Source organism: Pyricularia oryzae, chromosome 2, assembly GCF_000002495.2.
Source record: "Pyricularia oryzae 70-15 chromosome 2, whole genome shotgun sequence".
Lineage (NCBI taxonomy): Eukaryota > Fungi > Ascomycota > Sordariomycetes > Magnaporthales > Pyriculariaceae > Pyricularia > Pyricularia oryzae.
Window position 1 is genome coordinate 410,415 of NC_017850.1, and position 21,051 is coordinate 431,465.

Below are 21,051 nucleotides of genomic sequence, written 5' to 3' on the forward strand. Positions count from 1 at the left end.
CGAATGAGACAATTATTTTCCTTTGAATCTTGAGCATGTGATTGAGAAAGCCTGTGAGGGGAACCCATGTTACATTTGCTTCTAGTTCTAGACTGGACCGTCGCTCAAACCAACGTGGCTAAAGACCAGCCCGACAATCACCGTTATTACGTCCACGGCAGCTTACCGTTAGACAAGGCAGCCTATGTTGAATACCTTCATTTTGGTGGATTTTGCCGAATATATATTATCTTCCTCCAGTAGAGATCATCTAGGAAGTACCCAATTACGGTAGAAGCTCAAAATGGTTGGAGCTTGCTAGCTGCAAGGATCAAGCCAAGGCCCATACCAGGTGCCAGCCGACCCCTGGCTGGTGGGGCAAACTACCGGCAACCGGTACCTTCGGGTCGGTGGTACCTTGAGGGTAGGTAGGTATGTACAGTGATTAGCACAACGACTCAAGGGTCCGACTGGCAGGCATTAAATGGAAACAGGGGCAGTCCATTATTAATCCAATCGATTGATCGCGACGTAACGACATGATTCCAACCGTTGTCCATCGACCTTCCGCAAGTGCTCTTTTGCCGACACCGCATTAGCACCAGAATGCCTAGAATTGTCGTGTCAATCTAGAGCACGTAACTTCGTTTTACCGCTCGTGTATCCAACCGATTACTTTGGCCAACCTCGAGATGCAGCTCTCTCGTCTACTCCAATTGCCCACGCTGCTGGCCGCGGCTCTCCTCGCCGTCGCGCCTCCCGTCGCAGCAGAACACACTAGTAACTGGGCCGTTCTCGTGTGCACTTCACGCTTCTGGTTCAACTATCGCCATCTGGCAAACGTTTTGTCCATGTATCGCACCGTCAAGCGCCTCGGCATTCCCGACTCGCAAATCATCCTGATGCTGCCCGACGACATGGCATGCAATCCACGGAACGCCTTCCCCGGAACCGTTTATTCCAATGCCGAACGCGCCGTCGACTTGTACGGCGACAATATCGAAGTCGACTATCGCGGGTATGAGGTCACGGTAGAGAACTTCATCAGGCTGTTGACAGATAGGGTGGGCGACGAGATGCCGCGGAGTAAGCGGCTCTTGACCGACGACCGCAGCAACATCCTAGTCTACATGACGGGCCACGGTGGCAACGAGTTTCTCAAGTTCCAGGACGCAGAAGAAATAGGGGCTTTTGATCTTGCCGACGCATTTGAGCAAATGTGGGAAAAGAAGAGGTAGGGAATGGGCTTTTATTACTGCCGTTACTGACCCTCGCCAAAGGCCATACCTGACTGACATGAGTCTTGCGCCAGATACAACGAGATACTTTTCATGATCGACACTTGTCAAGCCAACACGATGCTTACCAAGCTCTACTCGCCGAACATCATTGCGACCGGATCCTCCGAACTGGACCAATCCTCGTACTCGCATCACGCCGATAACGATGTTGGTGTTGCCGTCATCGACCGCTACACATATTACAACCTCGATTTTCTCGAGAATGAAGTCAAGGACATCAACAGCAAGAAGACTATTGGCGACCTCTTCGACAGTTATACTTTTGAAAAAATACACTCTCATGCCGGCATGCGCTACGACCTCTTCCCGGGCGGAGCGGACGCAGCACGAGCAAAGCTGCTGACCGATTTCTTTGGAAATGTTCAAAATGTAGAGGTTGATGCGAACGTAACCACGGGGTTGGACGAGGACTTGATTGCTCTGAGCAAGAAAATTGCTGCGCTCAAAGCCAAGGCCGAATCCGAGGAATCTGCTGCCGCCTCGGAGAATCGTGAGAGTTCGACCACTGCTGCGCCAAAAGACAACCAGTCTCTGCCCAAGAGGTCTCAGATCACCAAGCCTCTGACTGATGACAACTACTGGACCAAGAAGATTATCAGCGCCACTGCCATTTCTGGGTGCGCCTTGCTCTGGGGCTTGAGCTCTTATTTATAGACCCAGCGTATACAACTTGAGCAAAAACATATGGATATTCCCTGGGCATAACGACCATATTTATACCTCATTACGTTGTGATGGATTACATTTACAGTCGGTGTGCCAAGTCGCATTTGGTAACGTCGCTAGGCTCGCCTCTAGGCATGCCCCAAAATTTTAGAGAAAGCTACCCCTGCGAAAACCTCTGAAACGGAGAACTCGCCTATACCATAAGTGCTGGGCGATTTGGAGTGCACTTTGTTGAAGGGTTGAGTTCGAGAAGCACAAACAGAGTCGAGGCACTCAACAGACCGGGCCGACGGCATTGACGTGACTAGGCCTGTGCAGACTTGAGATTGCCAGTGGCATGCGCGCACCTTGATCTTTCAAAGGTGTTGGCATCGCAGAGAAAAGCCGATGAGAGGAGAACGAAGGGATGTTTTACCAAAAGATGCCTTTTTTTCGTGTGCAACGAACAAAGTTTTCTGTACATATTATCAGATTAAGTGTTCAGAGTAATGATCACTTGCGTATTGGCTCTTCAGGAGTCAATGAGGATTGGAGCTACCTAAGGTGGGCAAAGGCAAATACATACCTGGTACTCAGGTTGTCCAAGCTAGGGGAGGACCGTCGCAGGGTTTGACTTCGAATCGCAGCTACGACATTTCCCCCCGCATTTGTCAATTTTAGCAGTGGATGAACCAACCACGAAAAAAAAAAAGTGACAATCACAACTAGCACACGGAACTGAAGCATTCTGACCAACAATCATGAGAAACAAATTAATAGTCGAATGCTGAATTTTCCCTGATCCCAAGGGACCAGTAAACAGTTGATTATGGATACTGAGGTAAGTTGGTGTTCAGCTGTAGGCTCCTTGATCAAGAATCCTCGACTCGACCTACTTCCAAGCATGGGAGAAGTGATATTATTTGAGCTTTCAGGCAGAGAAATAGAGGATGGCACAGGAAGATCGAGATTTTTATTCTCGTCACCTGCACTCGCAGACTCTTGCACAAAACCAAAGTTGATATTGGCCTTTACTACTCGCCCAAGGCGGCTTAACTTTTCAATTCTCATTCAATTTGGCAACCCAGCCAAGAGTTTGCCCGTGTGACTCTTCCTTTTCGTCAGTTTTTGAACTGACTTCCCCCATCAACCAGGCACTCCAGCTCAAAACTATCGAGCTCCGCAGTAGGCCATTTGGCAAGCGCGCAATCGCTTGGTCTGCTGATGCTGAACTCGCTGTTGCGGCCGACGACTCGGTCTTGGTGTTTATGCCCCAGTTCCCACGGTTCCATGTTGACTTTGCCGAACAGAGGCGCAAGCAGGCTGCCGCGGCCGGCTCCTCGTGGCTGGAGGGAATCGACAAGATCCAGCCGCTGAAACCCCAGTACGCTGATGGTCAACGCAGGATACCCATATCGCTGCCGAGGGTAAGCCCGCGGGTAAATTTTCACCTGTTTGCCACGTCAGGTGTCGACAGCCCCTATGACGGCTGGGTCGATCATGGTACGGAGGATAGCTCTGGCGCAGGTAATGGGGACGGTAGTGGAAGTGAGGATGATTTTGAAGACGACGCGTTGCCCGACGACGAGATACCCAAGAACGCCTGGAGGAAAATGCCAAATTTAAGGAACCGAAACAATCCTTTCAATGTCACGGGCGCGGGATCGGGCTTGTTCACGAGCGTCGGCTCGTCCCTTAACCAAGTTCTCTCCCTTGCTTGGTCTCCCCCAATAGGTCGCAACGATCGCTGCCTTCTAGCAGTCCACAGCGCTGCGGGCTACATAGCCGTCTATGGCGAGCCCTTGGTAGCTGCGGAAGACGAGCAGCGTGGCCACCATCTTGGTAGCATGTACAGCACCGAGGGCTGGGAGGTCCTATGGGGCGTTGGCGAGCGCCTATCGGTTCCAAAGCAAGCAACCTGGGGAGAGTGTTATCGGTCATTCACCTGGAGCCAAGAGATATGGCCTGGAAAAGCCTTGATGGCAGTCATGACGGATGATTTGGAGATTGCAATACTGGCGGTACACGCGCGTGTATCTATGGATCAGGAAGATGGAGTTGTGGGAGCCGGTTGGCAGATCGAGGAGGTGGCAAGGTTTGATGCCAAGGGCCCCCATCCTCCGGGCCATGTTCACGACCTAGATTACGTCCCTGACAAGTCAACCGTGGGCCTGAGCTTTGGCCCCATCTCTAGCAGTGGTGAAGATGCAAAGGAACTTTTGCTGGGATATATCTCACGAGGTTACGTTGGCTTCCGCAAGGTCACAGTCAGGCAGCAATGGTTCAGAGAAGTCGATGGGCCGTTTGTCGACGTTTCCGAGACTGATTCAGATGGGAGATGCATGTTCCTAGCCCCCGATGCTTTTTTGTCATTTGAGGATAAGGTGAGGATGATCTTTTCCTTGCCATGTTCTGCTCTAGAAGTACAAGATGCACATCATCAATGCGCTAACATATATATCTGGTTCAACAGGTGTGGACAGTTCAAGGTCAAAGGATCTGCCGAGGCGTTATCGCCACTCCGATGGTGCCAAAGCTCTTCGAAGTCAACATGTCGATCGAAACGTCACGAATCCAACCACATGCCCTGACGCAATGCGGTTGTCTGTATCCTGGACCCGAAGAAATATCAAAAAGCCCAATACAAGGTAGGTACTCTCCCGGTTTGGCTTCAACTGACGGTTGATCCGTCTGATCACCACAATCGTTAACAGCCCAAAGACCTTGTTGTGCACCCATCTCTCCAGACGAGCAGTATAGACCAACCACCTGTCTACACCCTAATTCGTCTCTCGGCAACGCAAGCTTCAAGGGGCTGGTACGAGACGACAGTTCCGCCAACGCCTAGCACGGCTGGTCCCAACCCAAAGTGGGCCGGGGCCATATCCCGTATCCTTGACATATCCATGCCCAAACACATGTTGGGCAAGACCGGAGCCGAAGGCTTAGGCATCGGTGACGGCGATGATGATGAAGATGAAGATAAGAACGACGAAAACGACAACGACATGGACGATGACGATGAAGACGAGGACGCAGAGGGCGAGGAGGACGTCGACGTGATGCAGAACCATCTCAAGCAGATGGACGCTCCAGCTTCATCAGCGGATGATGACAGCATTCCCATCTGGCGCGGCCGTCTATACGGCATCGCCCTGTCTCCCGGCGGCGGTTGTAGCGCTGTCGTCTGGGCCAAGATGGCGGCTGCGGTCGTGGAGCGTGGAGCTTGGCACCAGGCACGCAGCACGCTGTCCTTTCACTGTCATGCTACGCCTTGGGCCGAGGAAGAGGACAAGGTCGAGGTCAACAGTGGCCCACACATCGCAAGGCTGTCGACAGAGGCCAAGATGTTCGAGTGGATGTATGGACGTGGACCAGACGTCGCCGGGGTAACCAGACCAAAGGAGGGTGATGAGGGTATTCCTGTAGTGAAAAAGGCTTGCGAGGGAATCGTCAGTTCGTGTGCGTATTGCCGGCAGCCGCTGGTACGCGAGGGGCTCTTCTTTGTGTGTCCCAAAAAACACAGCTTCGGTACGTCTTTTTGATAGCATTCTTGTGAGCCTTGGGAAACTGATCTCTAACATAAAGCTTGCAGAGATCTGCACTATCAGCAGTTTGCCAATCCTCAAACACGGCTCATCCCGAGTTTGTGGCGTCTGTGGCAAGCGTAGCCTGAGGGCCGAGGCGATAAGAAATTTATTGCCCGATTACTACGATGCCAGTCTGACTGATGCGCTGCTGTCTGTGGTCAGATGCGTCATGTGTGGTGGGAAGTTTGTGGACTGATGAATGGGACAAGTGGTGTATTATGCGCGAGCAACTCATGGAGCCATAGATATTCTTGGGATTTCATAATAAATGAACCACCTCCTCAGGACTTTGAGAGAGTACTGGCTTGATAGATACAAAATAATGAGCAAGAGCTCTAGCTAGGGAATTCAACGCTGTGTATATCTGCTAAGCAGTCGATCTATAAGACATTCAACCCAGAAGGTCGGGATGTTGTATCCTCAAGTTACAGTGTAACTGAACAAGGATGCGCCCTATGTGCCGTATCCCACACGTTGCAGCATGCTAAATTTCCTGTACGACCAACTTTCAACCCCATCACGGAAACAAAACAGCCGGCTTGTTTCAGTCAAACACCTTGTTCATGGCTTGGTGCGCCAGCTCAACACCCAAAAACGTCGCAGCGTTGGCCGGGACCGCCCTTGCCAGAGCCGGTCCGAAGCCCGGGAAGAAAGCCTTGTAGCCACCCTTGGCGTAGAGGCCCCTGATGACACCACCAATCGTGACATTGCCCTCGGCGGTCTGCAGTCGGCTCTTGACGGTGTCGACAGGGAAGACCGGGATCCACATGGCGACTCCAGCCGCCGCACCGGCACATGTGATGGCCATCAGGCTCAACTCCCCGCTCGGCTTGCCAGTGACGGGGTCGACGGGCGACAACTTCCTCTTGATGTACTCGTACGCGGCAAAGTACGCCGCCGACCCGGGGCCGTCACGCGCCAGCGTCGCCACACTACCACGGAAGACGGACCGCACTCCGCCTTCCTTGTAAAGCTGACGTACGACATCGACACCACCGCTGTAGCGCGGCTTCTCACCGGGTGCGAGCTGCTTCTGACCCTGGACCTGCAGGATAACCTTGACGCGCTCAAAGGGTGCCGTGATGGCAGTCATTGGTATGGCGGAGAAGAAGCCGGCGGCAGAGATTTGCGCTATGGAGAGGGGACCGTCTCGGTTAGACGTCGCGCTGCGTACAAGAGTCTTGCCAAGGTCGTAACCCCAGAACGAGACGGCAACTGTGAAACAATACAACCAGTCACCTCGTTAGCTTTTCCTTGAGACATTCTCTTAAGTCTTTCCCGGGGTTGACGAAAAGTAAAACTTACACATGGGGGTGACACCAACGAGCGGCGCGCTCACTCCTGCGTACAGGCCTCTCATACCATCGCGCGCGATGCTCTTCCGGACGACATCGATGGCAGACGAGTAGACGCCCTTCTCGGCCGTTTGCAGGCGGACCTTGACGAGGTCAAAGGGATGGCCCACGACGACGGCGCAGACGCCTCCGAAGCCGCCCGCCGCGAACGAACGCAGTTGCGCAGCACCCGCCGAGGCCGCAGCCTTGGCCTCGGTCTTGAGCTCCTCCTTGGACTCTGGGATGTGGGGGATCGTGCTGCCGAGGGTCTTTGTGGAAGAGTCGCGCACCGTGTCTTTGACGGCGGCAAGGTCGCCCTGTTGCGAAGATGCTGACATGGCTGGACCTGGCGGATGTTTGATAGGTGACCGTGGTAAAAGGGTGTGTGAATCGTCGTTGAAGTAGAAGGAGTCGACGACTTGAGGGCAGGAAGAGGCCCGCGGCTATATGATCCTTTCCAATTGAGGGCTCAGATGTTTGTGCCTGTTTTCGTTTGCGCCACGCTAAGATAAAAAAACAAGCTTCGTGCTCGGTTGGTCTGGCCACAAGCTTCCACCGAGGAACAAGCAATAACCGACGACTACTCTGAGATCGAAGATTGACTTCCGGATGTACGACGTATAGTATATAGTAAATGGGTATTTGATCTATTTATCGAAAGGTGAAGGAGACGGAAAATCAAATCCGACACCTCTGCTCGCAGGTAAAGAAAGCTGATTTTGGGTTCGGGACAATGGAGGACTTTTCTACGGAGAGACGGGCTTTTACTATAAGCTAAGAAATCCCACCGGCGGCGGCCGACGTCACCTTAAAGAGCATGAATGGATCCAATTGAATGTCGTGGTGGTGGTAGTGCGGTGCCTCGGCAAATGGGGGGTGGGTTCCCCAGTACCCCAAATTCAAATCCACCGTACAACGCGTTTGCAGGTTCGCGACGGCCTCCACTTCTGCTGACCTCTGTGGGGGCTATACCTGCCATGTAACAATTTGCGCAGTGGTTGACGCCGCATTATCACATGCGTGACGAACACGGGCGGAAACGAACACCTGACGTTCTTTGGCCAGTCTTACGGCCCTCCTGATATGTCATTCTTAACTAGGTAGGCTATGTAATTATTGCATTAAAACTTGACACTTATCTATCCAAGTGCAGAATGTCAAAAATCCGAACATGCACCATTTTATCATCCCATGTACTTCCCAACTGAACAAAACAACAGACTACCGTACATGCAACGGCTACCCACCAAGTCATCCACATTTGAGCGGAACAAGGCCGCACAGAATCGATTGTGGTACAAACCTCGGCAGCCATGGGATGACAAGACTATTTAAGTCATACAGGAGAGCAAGCGCTTGACTTTCACCCCTGCGCTACCCACAGTTCACGGGTAGTTCCGCCTCCAAAAAAAAACCCTCACTTTCTACTATATTTACAATAAACAATCTGGACAGCCAAAGGTTTTAGCCGGTCAAGTAACCTAAAAGTTTGTACATCCACTGCTAATTGGCCATCATGTTCTAAAAAGGAAATATTTCATGCATCAGATGGCCCTCCTTTTTGCGTATCCAGCAATATCCCTCTTATCTTGCACAAACAAATGGTAGCGCAAGCTACATCGGATATGCATATAGCATCTACACCGTCTAAAGCACACTATAGCTCGGCTTGTGTCCGCCTGCAGGCCCTTGGCCGGGCATTGTCCTGTTCAGGCCGCACCAGCAGCTTGGGTCGCCTTCTCTTTCGACCTGCACCGTGATATCGATCCCCTTCGCCGCAAGATATGACCGAACGCGTTTTCCAACGTCTTCCATGTCCGCCCCACGGACTGCTGTCACGTGCATGACGCCCAGCAGATGATCCCCTGGGGCTGTGTGATTATCACCGCCGCTGCGGTCATCCATCCAGAATTTGGGAACCGCGTAGTTGGCAACACCACGCAATCCTGTGATGCCAGACAGCGTATCCCGCAGACCGTACTCAACCCGATCCGGGACCGTGAGGAGCAGCCGACGTGCTGAAGAGCTAACCAACGGCATGGCCGAGCCGAGGATCAGCACAGCGATCAAGAAGGATGCTAGCGGATCCCAGCCGGACCAGGGCCAATAGTAGGTCAGGGCGGTCGATACGATGACGGCCGCACTGCCTAGCGTGTCGGCCATAACGTGGAGGTAGATACCCATCATGTTCTCATTGTCGTGCGAGTGGCCTCCACAGCCCCCGTGGCTATGCCCGTGACCATGACCATGACCATGGTCATGTGAATGTGAGTGGCCATGGTCATGTCCGTGGTCGTGGTCGTGTGCATGGTCATGCGAGTGCCCATGGGAGTGGTGACCATGGTCATCGCCGCCATGATGATGGTGATGGCCAAAAGCCCACATGCCTATTAAGTTTACTGCAAGACCTGCCGAGCTCACAACGAATAGTTCGGCAAGTCTCTTGGTAGCACGGCCCTCCATGATTCTCTCGAACGATTCAAATATGATCTCAACACTGATCAATCTGCAGTTGTATTTCTGTCAGCAGCTCTTCCCCTCGTTTTTCATGTATGCTGCACAGGAAACTCACATGAGAAAAACACCGTTTGCAAACCCGCTCAACGTCTCAATCTTACCGAACCCATAAGGAAATCTTTCATTGGGTGCCCATTTGCTCGCAACAGATGCAAAAAGGCCAACTGCGAGCGCCACACAGTCGAAAAGCATATGTATGCTGTCACTCAAAAGGCCAAGCGAGTCGGTGGCGTAACCATAAAACGCCTGTACCATCATGAAGGAGAAATTGATGCTGTACAGTCTACGCATTAGTCCATGAGATCCAATGGACACACCGATGACCAGTTGAGAAAGAATATATGCATACCTCATGAAGTAAAATATCCTCCTGGAGTCCTTTTCCGTTACAATGGCATGTAACAAAGGCCATTTTGCTGTGAATGGTAGTATTAAGTTGGTAAACCTCGATCGCTCAGCGGAAGACCCATGGTCATGGACATGCGTGACGCCTTGCGCCGGAGCATCGTATTTGATATCAAAGCTCGCCTGCGAGGGCGTGAGTACGTGCTTCCCTCCACGGGTGGATGATGACACAAAGCCTTGGTTGGTCGAAATTGACATGGAGGATTTTTCTCGGCCATTTGCCTGCTCCGGGGAGCTATGGTGATGGTTGTCATGCATGTGTGAGTGGGAGTTAGAGTGCGAGTGCGAACAGCTATTTGTGTGGGCGTGGGCGTGGTCGTGAGAGTGCGAATGCGAATGTGAACGGGAGTGCGAGTGCGAGTGGCCGTGACCGCCATGATCGTGGGCATGGTTGTGGTCATGATTGTGGTCGTGATTGTGGTCATGGGTGGGGTTGTATCCATGGTAATCGTCGTCGTCGCTATGGGTGAGTGGCTGCTCGCAGAGGCTCGACCTTTTTCTCGTGGTATGCTGACTTATGTGGCCAAAAGAGGGCGGCGAACCCGAGTGGGAATGCATATGGCCTGGAGCATGTTGAGAGTGTGGAATACTGGTCGGTAGCGCATATGAGGCCATCGTCAAAGACAGCTGAGATAGGGAGGCGATGTTCGGTTGCTAAGTGCACCTCGGAAAATCAAGGACCGAGGGTCGAGTGGTTCGAGAGAAAGTCCTGTTGATCCAAGGAGCTACAATGCCCCTGCAATGTATTTCCTTTTTATCATGAAGCTGAAGTCTGAACGACTTATGTAGGGAGGCAGATTGCGCTTCGTCCTGCTCAGGTTTGCGACGAGCTTCAGGGGGCGAGACCAGTCGATATACAGCTCGCTCGGCTCTATCTGTCGCAAGTGAGGGGGATTGACTTCGTGGTTGAGTTACGACTGAGACCTTGTGGGTTGTGGTGCTGGGCTAGTCTGTCGGCGCACCGGGCAAAAAGGATGATGGGTAGTAACCGTGGCGTTTTCGGCACCAGCACCACCAAGTGGAAACTCTGCACAAAGTGAAGCAGGGAGGCAGATGAATAGCGGGCGCAGAAGGTTTGATTTGAATTGCTTAGCCGACCAGGAAGGCTAGAGTTACAGCACAAATGGCCCAGGCAAAGAAATGGGTACGAAGTGGATAGACGGTCACAAAGTTACAATTCGTCGATACGCTTCATGCAAATGTGAACGAATAAACAAAGAAAGGGGTCGACGCGGGCGCGGCAGGATCTCACCATCCAATCCCAGAGTTGATTCGCCTCGGCGCTGGGCAGGCTTGGCAGTCTACCCCGTACCTATCTCACAGGCGGATGCCCTCCGTGTCATGATTGTGCCGCCTTCCTCTTTTAGCACTCTTACCCCCCTGAGTTCAAGTGGGTCTCTCACTTACTGTAACGAGTTAGGCAGTTCTCTCTTTGCCCAACGTCCCGACATCGGGTATGGTGGGGCACATGCGAGATTAGTGTCTATCACGTTTGACTGATTGGCTGTAGCTTGACGGTTTTTTTCTTCTTTTCTTTTGTTTTTGACGGATGCGTAGCGCATTCCAGTGCTGGAGTCATCACATGATGAAACCAACATCTGAAGCACCGTAGTTTGCTTCAATCAATCCCAGTGTGAAGGAGCTTGGTGACATACAAACTAAGACCCGCAGGCCACCAGGCGCTTCATGCATATTCTATATTTTGCAGCTGCCTTCCTTACCTTGCCTACCTACTTACCTTAACTGTTCTACCGCCTATCACAAAAGGTACCAAGCTGTACCCAAGTGCGAGGTCACTGGCTCCTTGGAGAAGCTACAACCAGCATGCGGCCAAGACCGTGCTGCTACAAGGTTCCCCGGTATCCTGACATCACCCTTCACATCGATTGACCCAGCTCGCACAGAGAAGCTCCCCACTAGTGAAGCTGCCCACGCTGTATTGTACATTAGGTAGGGTGTGCGCACTGATTTCCAGATCTTCCGAGATCTCGTGGTGCGGCTTGGTAAACGATTTCTCGCTAGTCTCATCCGAAGAGCAATAACATCGTCGAGAACAAGGTCTCGTGGCAGTTAATCGTGACGACTCTGTCCTACGTCAAGCGCACAGGATTCCTTTTGTCTGTTTGTTTTTTTCCACCTTGTTGTCGCTTGCTCTTTTTAAAGGACAAATCTGCGCTCCTCACCCCCTCCCCACATCACAGCCACGACTTGTGTGTTGATAGACACAACCACGATGGAATTGCACTTATAGATTTCAAATGACCGCTACTACTGCTGCGACTTGACAATTTTCATTTACTTACCCTGGGCTTTTTGGCCAACCGTTTAGTCGCAGTCCCTCGTATTTCGACGACTACGGCCAAAATGTGGACCTTCTTAATACTCTGCGCAATTTTGTTCTGCGGTGCTCTTCTGATACTTTTGCCTTCGAGATACTTGCACTCCTCATCCAAGATAGGCTCAAAGACGGATGTGTCTGTTCAAGTTCTAGTACTCGGAGACATCGGAAGGAGCCCAAGAGTCCAGTACCATGCCATGAGCATCGCGAAGCATGGGGGCCGGGTTGATCTCATCGGCTACCAAGGTAAGTCACTCTATGGCAACGGTTATGCGCAAATTGCTATTGCGGCTCTTTCAAGCTTCAGTTTCTAATCATTCACAGAGACTCCCCTTCATCCCGAGCTGCTCAAGTACCCCAAGGTCAGCGTGCGCTCACTGGACCCTCCGCCGCGTGTGTTGCGCTCAAAATCAATTCCCTTCATCATATCGGGTCCCCTCAAGGTCATCTGGCAGGTTTTTACTCTCATCCATGTTCTGGGATACGAGACGCCGCCGGCTCAGTGGCTACTCATTCAAAACCCGCCATCGATTCCGACTATGGCCGTCGCCACAGTCATTTCCAGGTGCCGCAATACTCGTCTCCTCATCGACTGGCACAACTATGGCTGGACAATTCTTTCGGGCACCCGCGGCGCCCGTCACCCTTTTGTGCGAATCTCCAAGCTTTATGAGTGTCTGTTTGGCCGCTTCGGCAGCGCCAACCTGACCGTCACGCACGCCATGGCAAGGCAGCTTAAGCGTGCGCCGTACGGCATCAAATCCCCCATAGTACCCATGCACGATCGGCCTGCGGCCATCTTCAAGCCCCTGAACGACCCCATGGCGAAGCTGGATATCCTCAGTCGCATCCTCGAGTCCCGCGACCTGGCGGCTGCCATAGTCGATAGGCGCACGCGCCTCATCGTAAGCAGCACGTCCTGGACCCCCGATGAGGACTTCAACCTGCTCCTCAGTGCTCTTGTCCAATATGCGAACAGCATGCAGGATGATAGCCAGATCATAGTACCTGTCGTAGCTGTGATCACGGGCAAGGGGCCCCAGAAGGCCATGTACGAAGCCAAGATTAAGAAGATGGCCGAGGACGGACTGGTACCCAACGTCACGATCCGAACTGCATTCCTGTCGTTCGAGGATTATGCCGCTCTTCTGGCTTCGGCGGACTTGGGTGTATGTCTACACATGTCGAGCTCGGGCGTTGATTTGCCCATGAAGGTCGTGGACATGTTTGGGGCAGGGCTCCCGGTGGTGGCCTACTCGGCCTATGAGAGTTTTTCGGAGCTTGTCCGCGAGGGAGAGAATGGTCGCGGTTTCGAGACTGCTGGCGAACTGACTGCGGAACTCACACGTCTGCTCAGCGTCGAGGGCCAGGAAGAATTGAAGCATCTCCGTCAAGGTGCCGTTTTGGAAGGCAGCAGGCGATGGGACGAGGAATGGGATGCATCGGTCGCGCGTATTCTGGGTCTTGTCGAATGATAAAGGAATTACTAGCGCGAATAACTTTGACAGCATTGCGATGGCGTTGGTTTCTGATCTATTAAGTTCTAATTCTTCTGAAGGACGAGAGGCTGAATTACACCACAGTACATAACGGGGTCTTCGTAATAGTGGCAAATTATCAGAACTTATGGAGTCATCAATATTTAAAAATGCCACGCTGAAACGTGAACTATTCTCTCAGAGACGCGAAATCTCGATACTAAACAAAGTCACAGAGCCTACCAAGCCATAACCTCCATTAACGCCATGCCCGGTCATCATGCTATCCATGTGATACTACCAGGCCATGCTTCAAGAAACGTCGCCTCCTGTTGCGTGCCCTATAAGTCCTCTCCCGTACTCTCACGGACACATTTCCTTACAATTTTCCTGAATTCTTTGGGATCTTCCCTAAGCAGCCTTGCCGCCTCGACGTTGGCTGGGCTTTCAACGTTCAAGTCCGAAAACAAACTGATGACGCTCAGCAGTATTGTCTCGGGAGTTTGTACGGGGCTCCAGCGCTCCGATGCTGCCTCGTAACCGTACTTATCTTCCTCGGGCGGGTGAAGGATGCTAATGCAGAGCACACCGTTGTCGTAGATGTTTGGGTGGAAAGGTATCGGCTTCTGAAAGGTCATGCTCGGTGGAAGATGAGGGTACGTCGGGGGAAAGGAAAGTCGGGCTCGGAAGTTGGCGCCTAGTAAGGGGGGTTTTAGTGACATGATCAAACAACTGTTCGAGGAATGCGACTGGACTTGTCGGTTGACACCTGGGGCTTTACATACCACCGTAGAATTTTACATCGTCATCGATCATGAGCATAACGTTCCATTCGAAAAGGTTGGAGTCGTTAACTAGGCCAACTGAGAACCTTGGATTGTTGTCTCTCTGCATCTGTTTAAGCTGCCTGCCTAAGAGGAGAGCGGCTGCTGATGTTGACTGAGACGAGGACGAGGCGCCGTTGTAAGACATGGCTGCGAGAGTATGACGGCAGGCGCACCGCCTAAATTCCACCGGTAGTGCACGAGTGCGATTCCTTTCCAATCTCAGTGTCTGATGTGAATCGCGGGTACAGAAGTGAGCAAGGTAGGCAAGGTATGTATGATCTGTAGCAATTACAGACCAAAGCACTTCTTGAGGGTATTCCCAAAGCAGAGAGTCGACGGTATAGACTAGGCTAGTCTGTATAGGTATGGTGCAGAGCGGAGGTCGGCTGGCGGTCACGCGGCCTTTGGTGGACTGAATCTTTAACCAGCGGCCCTAGTACCTTAGTCGAGGCGGCGACAAGCGGCGACCAGGGTTAAAAAGGTGTCGGGCGGGGTAGTGACAAATTGGCTGCAAGTGATTGAGTTTTGCGGTGTTGGTGCCGGGTCGGATAGGTGTATAATGAAAGTCGCCTGGCAATAATTTAAACAATATTTCGAAAGTATCCTTCAAAATGGTCTTGTCCAGTCACAACATCGAGGCTAAAAGATGGAAGAGTTCCAGATTGCAGTTGCACAGCATGAATGGACTCGAGAGAATGCTATAAGCGCGCACTTTGCGGTACCGTACCAGATGTGAGTCAGGGGGAATGGTGGGGGCGATATTGCTGACTTACAAGGGGGACCCCTGGGGCGAAGGCGTGCGACTGCCCCATGCTGAATAGAGAGGCCACGGCCGCGCCGGACCAGGCGTTAAGTTAATGCTTCTGTTCATGATCAGCAAAGTTGCGGCCTTCCACGAATGATGCGCATACTCGTGGGAATCGGTTTCTCGGACAACATGCTGTAAAGCTCTTTGAAACAGCCTGCGAGAGCCAATATTGGCTGTCTGTCTGGGTATCAGTTTTAAAGCCAAGTATTGTACCTATACAATGCCACCGAAAGTAACGCCAAAACAAACACAAAGTCGTTCACCTTCTCGGCAATTCCAACCAACTAGTCAAACATCATACTCCACAGGACTCCGAAATCAGTTCATGCCACTACTTTTGCTTCGAGGTTCCAAACCCGGCTATTCCCATCATGGCCATCATGTCGTCCTCCTCATGCTCGCCTTCTATCCTCACATCATCGCCATACTCAGTCTTGACCTGGCTGGCAGCTTCTTTCTCGGCTCGTTTGCGCTCCGCCAGCTCGTGCCTCTTTCTCCTCTTTTCCTCCCTCTCCTTCTCCTCCTCTTCTTTTCGCAGCTCAAGCCTCTCGTCGAGCTTGAACACTGTTTGCTTTTTCCTATTCTCCTGTCTCCTCCACAGCTTCTCAATTCTCTCGTGGACCTCCTCGGCCGTAGCTGCCTGCACGTTCATGTTCCGCCCAGTCGCGATCTGGTGCTGCGGCGTGTTGATGTGCTCCAGCATCTGAATATTGTCCTTGAATGTGAGATCGCACGCCTCGCAGTAGAAGCCCGCGCCGCGTCCACGCTTGCCCTGGCCCGCCCCAGCCGGCACCAGCATCGTCTTGCCGACCTGCGCACTAAAGTCCATCATCTCGGAACGCGCCGACGTGAACTCTTCGTCGCCCGTCATCGGCTTGTGGTACTTTTTGCCCGCCAGCTTTGCCTCGTAGCGGGCTTTGCGCTCGGCGGCCTCGGATTCATCACGCTCTTTAGCCCTTGCTGCGTACTCTTCAGGGTTGCGCGTCTTGCGAAAGGATGTGTCCCCCGCCGGGGTGCCATATGCGGAGCTGTTTTTCGACATGTTCGCGTATGTTCAAGCCGGACAGACTGCTGGTTTTCTTGATGTCGGGCGTATTATTGTCGACTGTGGCTATTTTTTTTTAAGAATTTTGACCAGGGTGTCACGAATACCGAACCTGGCGGCGGCCAATGCAAGGTAAGAAATTTGTGGGCAGTAAGGTGTCGGCGAAAGCTTTCTTTAGTCGCGCTGGTGATCTTTCGGCCGAACAAGACGTTGCTTGACCCATCAGGCAATTCCGACAGTGGATTCCTTCCACTGCATACCCACCTTTCCCACTACCTACCCTAGACTACCTAAATTTCCTGCCATGGTGGGGTAGGTCCGACCGCGGGGGCCATTTTTCGCAATATTTTGATGTTCCTGTCGCATTATACTTTCTCACAGGCCGGCCTTGCGTCGCAAGATATTGTCAAGTTGTAGCATTGCCAAGGATTTTTATTCGTCGCAATGCTTTATCTCATCGGCCTAGGTCTCTCGGACGAGACCGATATCACGGTCAAGGGTCTCGAGATCGTCAAGACGGCGGCTCGAGTTTACCTCGAGGCATACACAAGCATCCTACTTGTCGACCAGAAAGTTTTGGTGCGTTGCGTCGCGTGCTCGCATTACTACATGTTTACCAGCTCCCAACACCCTGGAGATGTCGCCCTAACAATCCCTGGTGAACAGTAGGAATCCTACTATGGCCGCTCTATAGAAGTTGCCGATCGCGAGATGGTCGAGTCCAACAGCGACGAAATCCTCCGGAATGCCGCGACAGAAGATGTTGCGTTTCTTGTCGTTGGAGATCCTTTCGGGTATGCATCATCTGACTTAGCTCAAAATATCTCGCTGTGCTCGACGCCGTATCTAAAAAATGCCATTACTCCAGTGCAACGACACATACGGACCTGGTTATCCGCGCACGTCAGCTCCAGATTCCAATCCGCACGATTCCCAACGCCTCCATTATGTCTGCCATCGGCGCATGTGGCCTACAACTGTACAATTTTGGGCAGACCGTCAGCATGGTTTTCTTCACTGAGAACTGGCGGCCATCCAGCTTTTACGACCGTGTGGCCGAGAATCGCGCTCTAGGCCTACACACGCTGGTTTTGCTGGATATCAAGGTCAAGGAGCCCAACTTTGAGAGTTTGGCCAGGGGGAAGTTGGTGTACGAGCCTCCGAGGTTTATGACCGTCGGAACATGCGCCAGGCAAATGCTCGAGGTTGAGGAGGAGAAGGTTAAGGACGGGGCTGAAGGCGGCGTCTGTGGAGGCGAAGCTTTGGCCATTGGCGCTGCGAGGGTCGGCGGTAAGACAGAAAAGTTTGTTGCGGGCACGCTTAGGGAGCTTGCCGACGGCGCCGATGAATTGCTTGGCGCGCCATTGCACAGCCTCGTGTTGTTGGGGAAGAAAACACATGAACTCGAGCACGACTTTGTGCGGGAGTTTGCGCTCAACCAGGATAACTGGGATCGCATCTGGAAAGCAGACTATCAAATTCAGCCGTGAGGTTTGGAGCCTCAAATTCAAACGTTTAATTCAGGTTGGCAGACAACATGGTTGATTGTTATCGAAATGGCTGTCTACGGTCGGTCACTCCCTTCCAGCCTCCGAGCCGCGCCTAGCTCGAACTTTGTTCCTCATCCGAACGATCATGGTCCCAGCTCTGGTTAACCAGACCTCCATCAGTCCCTATCCGAGCCGAGGGTGAGAATCTTTGCAAATCGTAATAGCCGCCATCTTAGTTGGCCTTCCTCCAGGTCAGAACCTCCTCCTCGCTGATCTCTCTCAACTTCTGAATAGTTGGGGCCTTGCCCGTGATGGCACCTTGCGCGACATCGGCGGCCCTGCTGAGCAGGTTTTTGTTCACGACCGAATACACGGCCGAGTGCATCTTGACACGGATGATACCGATCCTAGGGTCTTCAGCGCTACCGTCGTGCTTGCCGTCACCCAGATCACCGACCCAGGCTTTGAGATCCTGCGAATAGTGCTTCTTGACCAAAGAGCGATCCGTCTCGATACTGGCCTTTCCCGAGATGGAAGCCCACTCGCCTGATGTGTTTATGAAGGAGATGTTGATGTGTGGGTCTGAGGCGAGCTCATCCGTCTTGCCGGACTCGGTGTTGGTGTGAAAGAGGAGATCAATGCCTCCCGTCTCCTGTGGTTATGGATTGTCAAGTTAGCGTCTTCGTTTGTGATGATTCGCGGTCACGAGAATATCCCAGCTCTAGCAGTGACGGGATATGTTTGTCAAAACATGGGCAGGTAGGCAGGCAGATAAGTACCTTGGCAGCCAAGGCCATGCAGCGGGAGTGCAAGTAGCTGGTTGTGCTGTCGCGAGTTGTCATCATGCCAAACTTGCAGGAGTCCATGAACTTTGCGAGATCGTCAATCTTCTCCTTGGTGGTTGAAGTGGTGTCGAGGTTTTTGGCCTTGTAAGGGTCCTCAGGCTTGTCGCCGGTGTTCGTGTTTGAAAAGGTGTTGGACGACATTTTGATGGTTGTCTTCTTCTGTAAAATGATAGAGGCAAGTGTCTTTTTTTATGCAGTTCGACGTTCAAAGAGGTTTGAATGAGATTAAAAAACCATCAGCAGAGAATGGAGGTAACTGGTGAAAGGAATCTGAGATGGGAAAGTAGGAAGGTAGGTAATTATTTATTAATGTAGGCGTGTTTGCTCTTTGTTTCTACCCCGTAAAATTGATGTCATTATGTGATGTTTCGTGCGCACCTGCCGCGCAGAGTGTGTAAGTCCAACGTGCAGATCAAGTCGTGACGTCAGCAAACGCCGTTGCGCTCTTTCCGATTTGGTGCATGCTGTTTGTGTAAGTCGATGCGATTGACACCGCCCGACCGACAAAACCTCATCGAGTCTCATCGAAGATCACCGCGGCAAGGCGGTTAGTACGCCACCAAAGTCCACTCTTCCCAGCAGTGTGGTTACATAGGCAGGTAATTCACAAATAAATCACAACCAAGTAATAACCCTGTTTCCCGATTCCAACGCCGTGATCAATGCTCAGAAGTATCTATAGCCATGGGCAACCCAGCCTTACTAAACGAACAAAACCAATCCGAAATAGACCCCCTGCAATGGAAAAGAAGACGGGAAGAAAAAAAAAGCAAAAAGAAGAGAAGTATTAACATATACTAGAAGTAGTCTAGGTGGCGTATAGCGGCAAGCCCCTCAAGATATGCATGTTGAAATAAATATTGGTAAAGGAAGAGAAAAAAGAGGGAGAGGAACAGAAGTAGAGCTGGCAATGAAAATCCACCCATCTTTTAGGCAAAATACCTTCTTGCGTACACGATGGAGCCCATCAACGCCGCCCCGTGTGATGCCAGGGCGCGACGGCCACGGTTGGGGTCAACCGCTACGTTGATTCCCATAAGGTAGACGCCATCTTCATGCTCGCCAGCCGTGAAGATTGGCCCACCCGACTGGCCGCTAGCCGTGTCTGCCTGGTGGCTCATGGGGGTCTGTCTGTTTTTTGAGCAAGCCAGGTCGTTCTCATGATCCAGCTGTGCTGCGAACCCCCACTGCGAATAGGGCACGCCAGACTGAAGGTCTCCCGGGTAGCCGTAGTTGTGCAGGCTCTCGTGGTTGAGCACGTCGTCATCAAACTCGCGCGCTCCAATGTAGCCGCTTATTTCGCTCAGGTCCTCGTCAAGTACCATGATTGCCCAGTCGTCCACATAGTCGCAGTTTGTCAATGACTTCCGGTTCGGATGCGCAATAGAGATGACATGCGTCACGGTCGCGTTGGGGAGCCTATCGACTGTGTGAAAGGCCGGGTGAAAGGTGTAGGCGCCCTTGCCGTCATCGTTGAGGCAGTGCCGTGCCGTGGCTACCAGGCGGGGGCCTACCAGCGCGCCACTGCACCTGGAACGCCTGCCATCGTGGTTCAGGATGTTGATCTGGCCCATGGCAGAGAAAGGATATGCCAGGCGCTTCTCTTCTACCCTGTCATCCATTCCAGATATGTACTTGACGACGCCATTCTGACGGCCCTTCAGGCTGCTGTCCTTTTGGTTCTTCTCCTCCACCGCAGGGCCTTTGGTCGGTTCCTTGCCCTCGAGCCTAACAGAAGGGTCGTGTACAAACCAGCGGAAGGCAGTATCCGACATGGTGATCTCCTCTGCCCATTGGAGACCATCGCTTGACAGGGCCACTGCGGCAATCTCCACTGACTGCTCCTCGGTGAGGTTTCCAGGTGGGATTGGAGAAAAGTTCGGGAGATGCCTTGGTGCGAAAGCCTTGACGGCGGCAGCACTGCACAAGCTAGCTGTCCCAAGTAGCCGCAGAAGAACTGGAGGCAAATACATTTTGCGTAACCGTTTGTTTGGCAAGCGTGGATGACAAGGCGGGAGTTGATGGGGAAAGCAAAGTCTGCAGGTAGTGACAATGAGTGATATTACTGTAGTCTAGAAATATATGGTTCTATTTTTTGAAGAGAGAGAAAAAAAGGTGATTCAAAACAAAGGTAAAAAAAAAGAAAAGAAAGACTGGTGGTGATGATGGCTGAACAGGAAGACAAGAGGACCATCGCCGAAGGCCTGGAAGCCATTTTACGTTATATCTGTCGGACCACGAGATCGCCGGATTCATCTTTTTGGCAGCCAACATCAGGCCGCTTCAAATGGCCATTGCGCCTCTCATACTTTTGCCGATGCGGGAAGCGGCTATCCGCATAGGTAGGTAGGTAGTTTCCCAGGGCTGAAAGGTCAGTCACCACACAAGAGGTTTTCCCAAAGCATCTCGGTGACGGCCAAGACTCGATTGACCGGGGTGACAAACACAA

At 52.2% G+C, this 21,051-nt stretch overlaps 10 protein-coding genes across 10 annotated transcripts; 4 read left to right on the forward strand and 6 right to left on the reverse strand.

Annotated features, from left to right (window-relative positions):
- Positions 1-671: 671 nt before the first annotated feature.
- Positions 672-1,934, forward strand: MGG_10490 (GPI-anchor transamidase; the record flags this gene model as incomplete). Its single annotated transcript, XM_003713346.1, has 2 exons — positions 672-1,213; positions 1,292-1,934. The coding sequence occupies 2 exons, from the start codon at positions 672-674 to the stop codon at positions 1,932-1,934; spliced, it is 1,185 nt and encodes a 394-aa protein (XP_003713394.1).
- Positions 1,935-2,754: 820 nt separating this feature from the next.
- On the forward strand, positions 2,755-5,711 carry MGG_10491 (uncharacterized protein; the record flags this gene model as incomplete). The annotated part of the gene is made up of 5 exons (XM_003713347.1): positions 2,755-2,766; positions 3,080-4,309; positions 4,399-4,573; positions 4,647-5,456; positions 5,521-5,711. 5 exons carry the CDS (start codon positions 2,755-2,757, stop codon positions 5,709-5,711), a joined length of 2,418 nt encoding a protein of 805 aa, XP_003713395.1.
- MGG_10492 (carnitine/acyl carnitine carrier) lies at positions 5,673-7,672 on the reverse strand. Its single transcript, XM_003713348.1, has 2 exons — positions 6,821-7,672; positions 5,673-6,730 (listed from the first exon to the last, which is right to left on the reverse strand). The coding sequence occupies exons 1-2, from the start codon at positions 7,185-7,187 to the stop codon at positions 6,060-6,062; spliced, it is 1,038 nt and encodes a 345-aa protein (XP_003713396.1). The 5' UTR covers positions 7,188-7,672; the 3' UTR covers positions 5,673-6,059.
- A 282-nt stretch (positions 7,673-7,954) lies between these two features.
- On the reverse strand, positions 7,955-11,071 carry MGG_10493 (cation efflux protein/zinc transporter). Its single transcript, XM_003713349.1, has 3 exons — positions 9,716-11,071; positions 9,422-9,640; positions 7,955-9,355 (listed from the first exon to the last, which is right to left on the reverse strand). Exons 1-3 carry the CDS (start codon positions 10,384-10,386, stop codon positions 8,497-8,499), a joined length of 1,749 nt encoding a protein of 582 aa, XP_003713397.1. The 5' UTR covers positions 10,387-11,071; the 3' UTR covers positions 7,955-8,496.
- A 256-nt stretch (positions 11,072-11,327) lies between these two features.
- On the forward strand, positions 11,328-13,900 carry MGG_10494 (chitobiosyldiphosphodolichol beta-mannosyltransferase). Its single transcript, XM_003713350.1, has 2 exons — positions 11,328-12,355; positions 12,434-13,900. Exons 1-2 carry the CDS (start codon positions 12,136-12,138, stop codon positions 13,582-13,584), a joined length of 1,371 nt encoding a protein of 456 aa, XP_003713398.1. The 5' UTR covers positions 11,328-12,135; the 3' UTR covers positions 13,585-13,900.
- On the reverse strand, positions 13,624-15,084 carry MGG_14071 (ubiquitin-conjugating enzyme). Its single transcript, XM_003713351.1, has 2 exons — positions 14,373-15,084; positions 13,624-14,284 (listed from the first exon to the last, which is right to left on the reverse strand). The coding sequence occupies exons 1-2, from the start codon at positions 14,557-14,559 to the stop codon at positions 13,929-13,931; spliced, it is 543 nt and encodes a 180-aa protein (XP_003713399.1). The 5' UTR covers positions 14,560-15,084; the 3' UTR covers positions 13,624-13,928.
- Positions 15,085-15,333: 249 nt separating this feature from the next.
- MGG_14070 (uncharacterized protein) lies at positions 15,334-16,451 on the reverse strand. The gene has a single exon (XM_003713352.1). The coding sequence runs from the start codon at positions 16,262-16,264 to the stop codon at positions 15,554-15,556; it is 711 nt and encodes a 236-aa protein (XP_003713400.1). The 5' UTR covers positions 16,265-16,451; the 3' UTR covers positions 15,334-15,553.
- Positions 16,452-16,619: 168 nt separating this feature from the next.
- Positions 16,620-17,874, forward strand: MGG_10496 (diphthine synthase). The gene is made up of 3 exons (XM_003713353.1): positions 16,620-16,846; positions 16,937-17,061; positions 17,136-17,874. The coding sequence occupies exons 1-3, from the start codon at positions 16,712-16,714 to the stop codon at positions 17,755-17,757; spliced, it is 882 nt and encodes a 293-aa protein (XP_003713401.1). The 5' UTR covers positions 16,620-16,711; the 3' UTR covers positions 17,758-17,874.
- On the reverse strand, positions 17,747-18,967 carry MGG_10497 (bli-3). The gene is made up of 2 exons (XM_003713354.1): positions 18,537-18,967; positions 17,747-18,409 (listed from the first exon to the last, which is right to left on the reverse strand). Exons 1-2 carry the CDS (start codon positions 18,741-18,743, stop codon positions 17,990-17,992), a joined length of 627 nt encoding a protein of 208 aa, XP_003713402.1. The 5' UTR covers positions 18,744-18,967; the 3' UTR covers positions 17,747-17,989.
- Positions 18,968-19,414: 447 nt separating this feature from the next.
- MGG_10498 (uncharacterized protein) lies at positions 19,415-20,842 on the reverse strand. The gene has a single exon (XM_003713355.1). The coding sequence runs from the start codon at positions 20,573-20,575 to the stop codon at positions 19,532-19,534; it is 1,044 nt and encodes a 347-aa protein (XP_003713403.1). The 5' UTR covers positions 20,576-20,842; the 3' UTR covers positions 19,415-19,531.
- Positions 20,843-21,051: the final 209 nt, after the last annotated feature.